The sequence below is a fragment of the Chelonoidis abingdonii genome, unplaced genomic scaffold, assembly GCF_003597395.2.
Source record: "Chelonoidis abingdonii isolate Lonesome George unplaced genomic scaffold, CheloAbing_2.0 scaffold0950, whole genome shotgun sequence".
In the NCBI taxonomy this organism is placed as follows: domain Eukaryota; kingdom Metazoa; phylum Chordata; order Testudines; family Testudinidae; genus Chelonoidis; species Chelonoidis abingdonii.
The window spans coordinates 1,989-13,224 of record NW_027425211.1 but is presented as its reverse complement, the minus strand read 5'-3'; the positions used below and the strand labels follow the sequence as shown (position 1 = coordinate 13,224).

Sequence of the window (11,236 nt, the reverse complement as noted above, 5' to 3'; positions counted from 1 at the left end):
TCTGGCTGGACAGCGCCCCCAGAGCCAGCAGCCATGTCAGATGCTCGAGGCGCCCTGGCTGCCTGCACAAGGGGAGGGTCAGTTTCACGGCGAGTCGCTCAGCTTCTGCTGGTGGGCCTGAAGCTGTCTCGGCAGCTTGGCAGAGCTGTTGGCACTGGGAAACAGCCCAGGGATCCTCGAGGTTTGGAGATACCCGTCACTGGGACAGGTAACGGCTGCGGGCCTGCCGAGCGTTAGCAGCATGAAATCTGCTCCAGCTCTGTCCCCTGCACACCCGGCACAGACCAGGGGATGGTGGCTCCTGCACAGAGGGAGCAGGTTCTTTGCAGAGGGCAGGATCCCCCATCCCAAGGACATACCAGCCCTGGGTATTTACTGCACCCCTGGGACCTGATGCTCACTCCCCACCGTCAGCTCAGAGCCTGCCCTGCTTTAGGATCCCGAGGACAAACGTGGTGTTCACGCTGTCATGCTCACAGTCCCGTCACTGACTAGCTACAGTTCAACCCTGGCCTGTGGCTAATGACAGCATCCAGGTAATCTGGGAATTGTTCTGCTGGATCAGGGTCGGATAGTGGCTCAGTTGGTGCTGCACAAAACAGGCCCCAGGTGCAGCCTGGCCTTGGGCTGGTTGGTGCGAATGCCACGACCCCTGCACGGCAGACCCAGTCTCACCCGTGGGCTACACTGGGAGCTCAGCGGACGCACGGCCCAGCGATGCAGGGCTGAGGCGCTGAGCAGACGCTTGCTGAAGCCGCAGGATGAGCCCATTGCAGGGCAGCAGGACAGTGGACACAGCACAGACCGAGTGGGTTCTATTCTGGGAACCTTCCCCCCCAGCCCCCGGCACAGGAACAAGTGCCAGCGGTAGCCCAGCCATACACATGCCTTAGCGAGGCAGCCCCTGAACGGGCCCAGGGAGCAGGATTCCTGTTCTGCCCCGGCCCTGCACCAACTCACTCTGTGACCATGGGCGATAGACCCCACCTCTCTCCGGCCCCAGCGGGGAGAGGGAGGGGGGCGTGGTTGTTCCTGTGATAAGACACTTGCAGCTCGTGGGGAGGAAGCGTGAGGAAATTACACAGAGCCCTGGCTGGGGCACCAGGTAGACCCAGGTACAGCTCTGTGGGAGGAAGCACGAGGCAGATGCACCTGCTGGGTGCACCAGGCAGACCCCAGGTACGCTCTGTGGGGAGGAAGCACCCGGCGCAGCAGACCCAGGTACAAGCTCTGTGGGGGGAAGCACGAGGCAGAGCCCTGGTGGGGGCACCAGGCAGACCCAGGTACAGCTCTGGTGGGGAGGAAGCACCAGGCAGACCCCAGGTACAGCTCTGTGGGAGGAAGCACGAGCAGAGCCCTGGCTGGGGGCACCAGGCAGACCCAGTATGGCTCTGTGGGGGGGGACGCTGGAGGAGGGGAGTCACTGACTTGGGGTTGGAAAGGTGGCTCATGGGGCCTGTTTGGCTGCAGGGGCAGGATGGTTATGGACGAAAGCCAGTGGGTCCCTGAGCGTGAAGGCACCGTCTCCTCCAAGCTCCTGCAGAAGGCGGGTGCGGCCCCGTTTGTGCCTGTTGGTGAGTGGGTGTGAAGGGGTGCGGCTGGAGGGCAGCGTTCCTCGGGACTAGCGAGGGGACAGCCTCAGGAGCTGCTCCCTGGAGGCAGGACTGGAATCGCAGAGCTCTGGCAGGTCACATCTGAGCCGGGGAGCTTACATAGCACCTGCCCTGCATCCGCCTACGTTTTTTAGTTTTCTAATGAGCTGTGTGGCCATGAGAGAGACGTGAAAAACCCTTGCCCAGCCGGGCCAGGGCAGCTCCCGGCTTCCCGCAGACGCTGGGTGCAGAGCACTGGCTGGCATGTGAAATGGACCCGTCCTCAGAGCCCCAGGGAGGGGAAGAGCTCATAACGAGCGGCCCCTGAATGTGGAAGCGTAGCATTAACCGTGCTACGGGTGGGTGCTGCTGCCGGGAGCGGGGTAGCCCAGAAGCCAGGAAGAGTAAAACAAACCAACGCTAGCAGGGAGAGGCTTGGCCAGCAGCTCACGCCGCAGCATCAGTCTCCTCCAAGCCGGCGGTGCCAGGAGAGCTCCCAGTGACCCAGCTGCCACCTGCTCTCCCTCTCACAGGCATCGGGGGCTTTGCCATGTTGGCCGCTTATGGCCTGTACAGACTGAAGACCAGAGGAAAGATGAAGATGTCTGTGCACCTGATCCACACCCGCATGGCTGCCCAAGTCTGCGTGGTTGGAGCCATCATGCTGGGTAAGTGGGGGCTGGGGAATGCTGAGGCCAGGCTGCCCATGGGCAGTAGCCTAGGGAAGCTGGGAGCCCAGCCTGGGGCTGCACTGTGCCAGGCGACGGAAACCCTGCCAGGGTGGTGGATTCTGCAGCTGCTGGACGGTGTGTTGGCCTTGGCCACCTCCTCCCGGGGCCACGGCATGAGTCACGCAGAGGAAGCAGGGTCTGAGGTCACGCAAGCAGAGGGGTTTATCTGACATTGGTGCTGGATCGAAGGGACTCTTGTCACACACAGACTTGGGCCATGAAGTCCAAGGTCCCTGCCCTCAAGTACAAGGGGAGATGCTCTGTTCCCACCCAGGGCTGCTGCTGAGTATCATCTACTGCACCTGAATCACCCAGGCTGTAATGGGGCTGGGGCTGGGGCTGGGGCTGGGGCTGGGAGCGGCCTCCCCTTTCCTCTACCCTGCTGGAGGAACCTGCCTTCCTCCCCTTCCCCACCCAGTGACAACGCAGTCCCTTTCTACCAGCAGGCAGGGGGCCAGGCTGCTGGCTGGGGAAAGCGTGTGGAAGGCTGATGGGCCCCAGCGAGCAGCACTTACACTTCTCTGAGCGGCAGTGTAGCAACTTCAGCAGGCCAGTGCTGTCAGCGACAGTGCTGAAACCACGGCCACTGAGAAGCTCTCCGAGGCTTGACCTGCCCCTGGCGACTCCACCCAGCCTGCAGCAGCTCGCCGGCCGAGACTTGTGGCAATTTGATATTGGGTCCAAGGGATCGTTGTGCCCATCCGTCTGCCCTCTGCACGGCCCAGCCGAGCGTTTCAGCAGCGAGGCAACAGCAGGCAGCTGAACTCAACAGCTTTTAGAAAGGCACCTGGTGAAGGTGAATCGCCCACAGCTGGGGGTAGCTGTGTCAGTGCCAAGTGCCCTCGCCGTTTGCACTTCACAAGCTTCTGTTCCCAGTCGCCGCTCCTCAGGAGTGGGTGAAGTGATCCAGAGATCTCCAGGACAACCGACGCTCTCGAATATAAGTTATTTATGGCACATTGCTGATGTCACTGTCTCTCTTGCAGGGGCAACCTACACGATGTACCAAGACTACCTGCTGAAACGGCTGCAGGCAGAGCCCAGAAATAGACACGAGAAGCTGCGCGGTGGAGATGGAGCATCTTAGGGCCGACCACCGTAACTTCCCTTTGCAGAACATGGCCCTGCAGCCTGGCACTCCCTGGGGCTGCTGTTTGCATGTAAAAATCCTGCTTTTCTGGTTTATAAAGTTACAGTTAAAGGAGCTCGACAAGTTTTGGAAGTACTTGGATCGGCGCAGGGAGCTGCAGGCAGCACTCTGGTCAGAGGCACAGCAGTGCGTGCAGACTCTGGGGGCAGGACGCTGGTTAGTCCAGCTCAGGAAGGGAGGGTGGCTCAGAGCCTGCAGGAGGGATGAATTGTGCTAAGGCGGAGAGGAGGGTGTCCATGTGGCAAAGGCCTGGGCTGGGCTCCACACCTGCTCTGCACTTGGGGGGGTACTAGTGTCTGAGCGTGGTTCCCGCAGACTCTGAAAGGGCAATCACCTCTCCTCCTCTCCTGGCCGGATTGTAGCCTGGGGGTGGTACAGTGACAACAAAGGCCTGTGCAGGGCTGGGAGAGGCGGAGGCGGGGGTCCTGGGCAGAGCCACGCAAGGCCAGATCTCCAGAGAGAGACACAAGGGCTCGGCCCCGCAGCTTGTTACCAACGTGCACTGAAGCCAGGCCAAGCTGGTCTCCCTGGAGCCGACCACCTCTCGTCCAGCCCTAGGTAGCTATGACAGAGACTGCTGTACACAGCCCTGTCCTGCACCTAGCACAGGGCAGAGGCCATGCTCAGTGCCTGGCACAGCACACAGGTGCCTGCCCATAGGACAGGCGCTCATTCCTGCTACCAGGGCCTGATGTCCCGAGGACTTCTCCACCTCAACAGCTCAGGCCAGAAGACCCACATGAAGTAGGCAGGTCTCAGCAGGATGACGATGGGCCCTGAAGGGCTTTGGCTGGTCCTGGGTCACCAGGACTGACACACAGGGAAGCACAGCTCACATGGAGCTGTGAAAGGGCTAGGGACCAGCGCAACGTTCGCTCCATGAGATCAAACTCACGCAAGCTGGAGCGTGAACAGAGACACACCTAGAACAAAGGCCCCAGGGTATCGCGAGAGAAGGTACAGCCCAAGCAGGGGCAGTGCACCACTTTCCAACACTGGACCTGAGAGGGGGCAGCATTAAGGGGATGGGCGAAGTCAGTGATCCACCTGAGCAATTCATGACTGGCCTCTTCGGAGACTGACAGAAGGGCAAATCCTGTGCCAACGTCGGCAGCTGGCCGGTCCTCCTGCGAGCAGTTCAGGCTGCCTGGAAGCAGGAGACGTGCATGTGAGCATTGTGACCGAACGGAGGGGAAATTACATTTGCAGAGCTGTCTTGAGCAAAGAGAGGCACAGGCACTGGCACGGTATGTAGGAAGCCAACGAGCACAGGGCTGCCGAGAGAGGCGCAGCAGCACCAGAGGCCAGCCCCCAGCCCGTGAGCCAAGGGCCCTGCCGAGCGAGAGGCGGCGCACACGCCCAAGCCAGAGCAGGCCCCTCAGCCGTGAGCCCACAGGGCTGCCGAAGAGAACGCAGGCAGCACCAAGCAGCGTAGCCATGCGCCCCCAGCCCGTGAGCCAGGCTGCGATGACGGGCGAGCCGCCGACGCAAGCCAGTGCCCGCCCGCCCGTGAGCCACAGCTGCGCAGATGATGGAGCGTGTACCCTGCCACGCAGTAAGCTGGGAGTGATTACCACCGTGCAGTTCTGTTGTTGGAGAGAATCACATGGAGCTGCAACTGGAATGCTGCACCAGCACTGCTCTCCCTGATGGCGTAGGTGGCCAGAGGTATGGGTGTTCAGAGATCATCGACAGAACAACCGTCAGAGGGTCTTTGTTTCTGTAGTGGCTACACTAGGTCCAGCGGTACCAATGTAGGGCTCTGAGCGCCAAGCCTCTCCCCCCTCTGGGAAATGAGACCCCCCAGAAGAGACGCACCAGGGGAGAGGGGTTTTATTTAGTCATTACAAAGCTCAAAAATAAACTCCTACAAAATAGAAATAAAAATCCAGACTGGCAGCAGGTCCAGACTCCCGCCACCTGTTCTCTGCAAGGTCACTAACAACCCCCCAGACACAGGCCACCCCCCTTCCTTGGCACCCCAGGAGAGGCTCTGCCCTGCCCGGGAAGCCTGCGCATGTCACTGGCTGCAGGAGCTTGGCGGCAGCTCGTAGCTTTATCAGAGGCACCTGCAGGTGGCTGAACCCAACATGAAATCCCTGCATGAAAGTGCAGTTTGTCCCCAGTAACCCTGGGGGAACACGGGTGGGAATTAACCCCTTTGGGCCTGGAACTGCCTTGTGCAACTATAAAATTCACTTGTACACAGCAACGGAAGTGACAGGCTGCAGGGGACCAAGAGTGATATCAGCCATGTCCATATTCTGTCGCTCGAGTGCAGACTCCTGACCAAACACCCAGAGCCTGTAAGCTCGCGGGTAAGGGTCCTTCTGAGGCCTTAGCAGAAGTACACGGCACAGGCGGTACCAGGGAGGCTGGACTGCGAGGGAGGAGATGTTTGCAGGACAAGGGAAGGAGCTGGGCCGGCAGACACTGGAGCAGTCTCTGGTTAGCCTCTGTGGCAGCACGGTCACATGGGGTAGTTCAGAACAACATCCTGCTTGGCCAGCTCCAGCAACATAGGGTCGTCGAAGAATTTGCTGATGCTCACGTCCTCGCTCAAGCCCTGAGGACGGAGAAGCAGCAGCATGAGCTGGAGAGGTAAGAACCAGCAGAGCTCCCAGAGACCCGAGCAGCCCACCCTGGAGCGTTCAAAGCCCTGCTGAAAGACCTGCAGGGAAACAGCGCAGCCAGAGCATGAGCCCATTCCAGCATCAGTGCAAGGGGATGGCTCCGTGCATCAGGCAGCATACAGAGTCCAAAGCATGGCTGTGGTGCGAGGGGCACGTTGGGCCCTGTGAACTGTGCAGATCGGGGAGAAGAGTCACAGTGTGGGCGAGGCTGCTGCTGGCCTTACCTTTCTGCGCCTGGTCTTGATCATGAACTCTCTGGCCAGGTGAGGTGCCGGCTGGGGCTCCAAGGGCCGGATGACGATACTCTTGTCCAAGGGGTCTCCAGGCACAATCTGAAACAAGGGCCAGAAAGTCAGCATGGGAGAGACGAGCCACTGAACGATTCTGGAAGCAACCCTCAGCTAGAGCAAACTGGGCGAAACCCTAGTAAATCTGAGTCCTGGCGACTCTGCGGTCACTGCCGCTGACAGCCAGTCTGCCCGTTCTCCGTGTGGGGCTAGGCAACTTAGTCTTCCACAGCATCACCACCTGTGCCTATGGCACAAGGGCACCCTGGCACAGACCTGTTTACACCGTGGGCAACTGGGTATCGCAGCAACACAGCTGCAGGCCTGCTCAGTTATTGCCACCAACAGCCCCTGACAGGTTAATCCTGGCTATGTCCAACCTCTGTCGGTTTGAGCATGTTACTAGCCAGTGGAGAAGAGGTGTTTGCAGAACACGCTAAGGGCTCATCTACACAGGCTACACTAATAATTGGAGCTATACCCATCTCCTAGAACTGGAAGGGACTTTGAAAGGTCATTGAGTCCAGCCCCCTGCCTTCACTAGCAGGACCAAGGACTGATTTTTGCCCCAGATCCCTAAGTGGCCCCCTCAAGGGCTGAACTTCCAACCCTGGGTTTAGCAGGCCAATGCTCAAACCACTGAGCTATCCCTCCCCTCAACACTAAAGCGCTGCCAGTGCTCTAAAAAAACCACCTCCACGAGGGGCGAGGCTCCCAGCGCTGGGGCACTGTTTACACTGGCACGTTACAGTGCTGAAATTTGCAGCTCTCAGCGGGGAGTTTTTTCACCCCCCTGAGCGAGAAAGCTGCAGCGCTGTTAACTGCCAGTGTAGAAAAGCCTTAAGTCGCGTACTGTTTCAAAGCATCACCATCAGCTTTAGGAAGGTACACACGGGACGATTTGTTGCCAGTCAAAACCAGGAAGGGTTTCGTTTTCTGAAACATAAGGTGTGTAACCCATCTCACAAGCATGGAGGCCAGATCCTGAGCCTAGGCTCCAGGATCTTCTGGAACGTGCATGCCAACCATCAAAGGAATTCACTCCTTGCTCCTGTGCAGCGATTACGAGCCGCCAACTGGCAGCTCCCACGTGAATTGAGAGGTGCTGGCTCAGGGTCATTCCTAATGGGAACTTCCAGGCTAAGGAATTACAGTCCAGCCTAGTCGTTTAATGTCTGAGGTGCCTGTTAGCAGGGAAGTATTGCCTGCTCCTGCCAAGGAAAACTTGCTTGACTAGCCTCTTGACCCAGTGTTTTAGGCACCTCCACCGTGCCAGTATGGTCTGAGGCCCCAGCTCAGCCGGGCACTTTCCAGAGCAGAGAGGCATTGAAACAAAGTTCTTTATAGTTTTACGGCTGAGGTGGGAGCCTCTATGGCTTTAGGGCCCTGCACTGCTGAAACCTAGATCCCAGAGTCCTGGCCCTGATTTCTTGCTCCCTGAGCTTGAAGGGCTGGGAGTGCCATTGAGGCGCTTCCTCTGTCACTAATGAAGGACCATTAAGCAGTGGTGAAAGGGTCCCTCCAGACCACCCCATCCAGGGGGGCAGCTGCAGCTTGGATTCCTCTGGCCTGAGGCCTGGGACCGGTTACCTGCTAGCAGCTAGTACATTTCCAGCTAACATACAAACAGGAGGGGAACAGAGGCTCCTCCCAACCCCGAGGGCCTGCAATCATCCATTCCCTTTGCTCATTGTATTCCGCAAGGCTGGTGGTGCCAGGCCTTAAACACAAAATGTCCCCCCGCCCCATGTTGCTGCAGACGGTGGGACACTCACTCTGCTAATGGTGGAAGATGGACAGAGAGACGCCTGTCATGCGTGTGGAGTCTGCAAGTCAGTCTCAAACCAAACAGTCAATGGCTGGGATAAAGGCTTTTTGGTGGTGTAAAGCGGGGAGCCTGGGATTGGAGCATCTGAGTCACATTGACCTCTGGCGAAGAGTCACAAAGATTTAACCCTCCCACATCTGCCTTTGAGCATTCATCTGTTAAAAATCCTCCTGACATCAGCTTGTTTCACCCCTCCACTGTCACGCTACTGCGAGAGAACCACACACACAAAGGACCAAATCTGATCTCGAACGCCCCTATGGCTGCAGTTGGGGGCTCCCGAGACACCCTCCCCCCACACTGGGGGGCAGTCTAATCTGCCAGAGAAGTTTCATGCAATGCCACTGGAAAACAAACCCCGTGATGCACATTCTGCAGCCTCTGATTTCCTCATGTGGCCTGCAATCCCAAAGGGACACTGCTTCCAGGCAGAGTCGGAACCTCGCAAACACACCCGAGGGCATCCCACAGAGCCACGGTCTCCCTGCAGCTTACCTCTGCCGGGCCAGCACAGTGTACACTGAGACACGCAATCAGCAGGAGCCTGAACCTCAATAGTATGCTTCCATCAGCAGGAGTGGCCCTGGTCAAATAGAAAGGGGCAATCAGACGTAGGCACACCCTGAGCCAGGCCCCAGGTGTTACCTACGGGCGGAGCAGCACACGTGTGTGACAGGACACAGTCAAGCACTGGTAGGGCACGTAGGAGAAGGACCAAGAGACTGTATGCTGCGGAGTATACTGACCCTGCTGGCCCCAGGGGTCTCCTGGGGACGCCTCTGCTTGAACCACCTTGCAAGCAGATAAACGGAAACATCTCGTGCAGCTGCATGCAGGCGGCGGTGGATGTTCTTATGACCTATCCTAGAGCAAACTCTCCGAGAGAGGATCTCCTCATCTTGGCCTCAAAGCATCTAGCGCTCCCTCCCCGGTCTCACACAGATAATGGACTGAGAGATTGAGCAGATTCCCGCAGGTTCCCAAGCAGCACTGAGGTTTAGTCTGTAGCACAGGGAATGACACTTGCTATCACTCTGTGCCTGATCCTTCTCTGGGGCTGGGGAAGATTAATTGATGACTGAGTTGACTTAGCTCTAATGTCTCAGGGCAGGACACTTCACCACGCACCTCCGCTGGTACTTACCAACCCCACCCACCAAAACCCCACAGTTCCACACTTGCCCCTGAACGAGACAGATCCTTTACCATGAGGAAGGCATGAGTACCAACTCTCCTGGCTGTTGGTGATAGATCTGGCCCTCCTCCCGGTGCAGCGGTCCTGAGCGATCCACGGCATTCCAGTGATCTTAAACTTCACATTGCGGATCACTGATGTGGGGAGAAGAGAGTCAAGAGTGACTGCACCATGGCTGGATGGAAGTACTCGTTAGAAATTGGAAGGTTTCAACCCCTTCCAGCAAAAAAACAGACCAAACGCTCATATGTCAGGGATCATCACCCAAGAGAGCACCACGCTGGGTGTACGGGAACAGGAGTGAAAGGCCAAAAGAGACCTTGTATCTTATCTTACTCCTGTAGTAACACAGGCCCAGAACGATCTCTGAATAATATCCCTGCTTGGATAGAAGCGCACGTTTTAGGAAACGCCAATTTTGATTTAACAGTATCAATCGATGATAGGAATCATTATTTTCTAGTTTGGAATTGTCTAGCTTCAACATCTAGCCATAGGGATCTTTGCTAGCATCCTCTATCTTGTTGGATGACTAATGGATCTTTCAAAGTTTTGTTCCCCATGTAGGTAACTTATTAGACTAAGGCTGCGAGATTGGTCATGGAGGTTCACGGATTCCGTGACTTTCTGTGCCTCTGCAGCCCCCCCCCTTGCTGGCTGCAGGAGTTAGGTTAGGGATACAGGACGTGGTAGCACAGGAGGTGGTCGAGAGGCTTTGGAGATGACCTTACCTTGGTGCGGGAAGGGGTCCCTGGAAAGCAGGTTCCTCGCCCCTTCCAACGAGGATGGCAGGGACAGGGGGCTCTAGCATGCTGTCTACACTGCAGCACTGTCGTCGCAGTCCCATTGCCGTGATTCCTGGCCAATGGGAGCTGCAGGCTTGGCGGCTTGTGGAGAGAAGCAACGTGCAGAACTGCACAGTTGTGCCTTCGCCTAGGTAATGTCGTTGCTTCGAAAAGTCGTCGTAGCCAGCATAGGGAGCCTGCCAGCCCTGCCCCCATCCCTCCAGCACCCATAGTTGGTCCCGGGCTGTGTGCACACCCACCCTCTCCCAAATGTGTCGGAGCACACAGTACAAGTCATGGACAGGTCACGCTGTGAATTTCTTTGTTTACTGCCAGTGACCTGTCCACGTGACTTTTTCATTTTAAAATACCCTGACTTAAATGTAGCCGATTACTTATAGACATGTGATCAAGTCCCCTTAATCATTCTCCTTGGCCAGCCTCTTAAAATCTTGAGGGCAAGTTTCTCTGGATCTGCTTGATCTAAATTATGTCTAGCTCTCAGTATGCGTTTAACATCCTCCTTAGTTACTGTCGGAATGGAATATCTTCGCAGGCATATTGACGCTGTTGATTTTTCCCTAAACACAAAAACAGAATATTTAGGAATTACTTCTGCCTTTTTGCATTGTCAGACATCTAGTCAACCTCCTGTACAACAGCTGGAGAGTTCACTCGCGAGTCCTGTTTTGGACTGGTGGTTAAACTAGAGCAGACCTTTGGTCCATGGGGGCATATCATAGACAGCATACTTTGGCTACCAAAGGGAGGACATTCATTCTTCTTGTCTTATTATTTGCATCTGGCCAAGATCTTTACTTACACTTCATCACAGAGGGCGCCTCCCTTGTGCCCCCTGGAACCCTGAGCGATTGCTGTCCTTTCACAGAGCCCAGCAGGAACGGCATTAATCCACCTACACAGAAACAGACACATCACAAATTCAGCGATGCGGCATCCAGCTCCACCACAGGTGACCATTATGGAGTGAATTCTTAGAGGAGGCAGCACTCTTTTGCACTTTCTAATCTCTTC

General features: G+C 56.8%; 2 protein-coding genes across 2 annotated transcripts; one reads left to right on the top strand and one right to left on the bottom strand.

The window, feature by feature from the left end:
* Positions 1–1,473: 1,473 nt before the first annotated feature.
* On the top strand, positions 1,474–3,520 carry LOC116835426 (HIG1 domain family member 1B-like). The gene is made up of 3 exons (XM_032798262.2): positions 1,474–1,574; positions 2,126–2,260; positions 3,310–3,520. The coding sequence occupies exons 1-3, from the start codon at positions 1,478–1,480 to the stop codon at positions 3,408–3,410; spliced, it is 333 nt and encodes a 110-aa protein (XP_032654153.1). The 5' UTR covers positions 1,474–1,477; the 3' UTR covers positions 3,411–3,520.
* Positions 3,521–5,290: 1,770 nt separating this feature from the next.
* On the bottom strand, positions 5,291–6,480 carry LOC116835427 (116 kDa U5 small nuclear ribonucleoprotein component-like). The gene is made up of 2 exons (XM_075061444.1): positions 6,331–6,480; positions 5,291–6,039 (listed from the first exon to the last, which is right to left on the bottom strand). Exons 1-2 carry the CDS (start codon positions 6,463–6,465, stop codon positions 5,944–5,946), a joined length of 231 nt encoding a protein of 76 aa, XP_074917545.1. The 5' UTR covers positions 6,466–6,480; the 3' UTR covers positions 5,291–5,943.
* Positions 6,481–11,236: the final 4,756 nt, after the last annotated feature.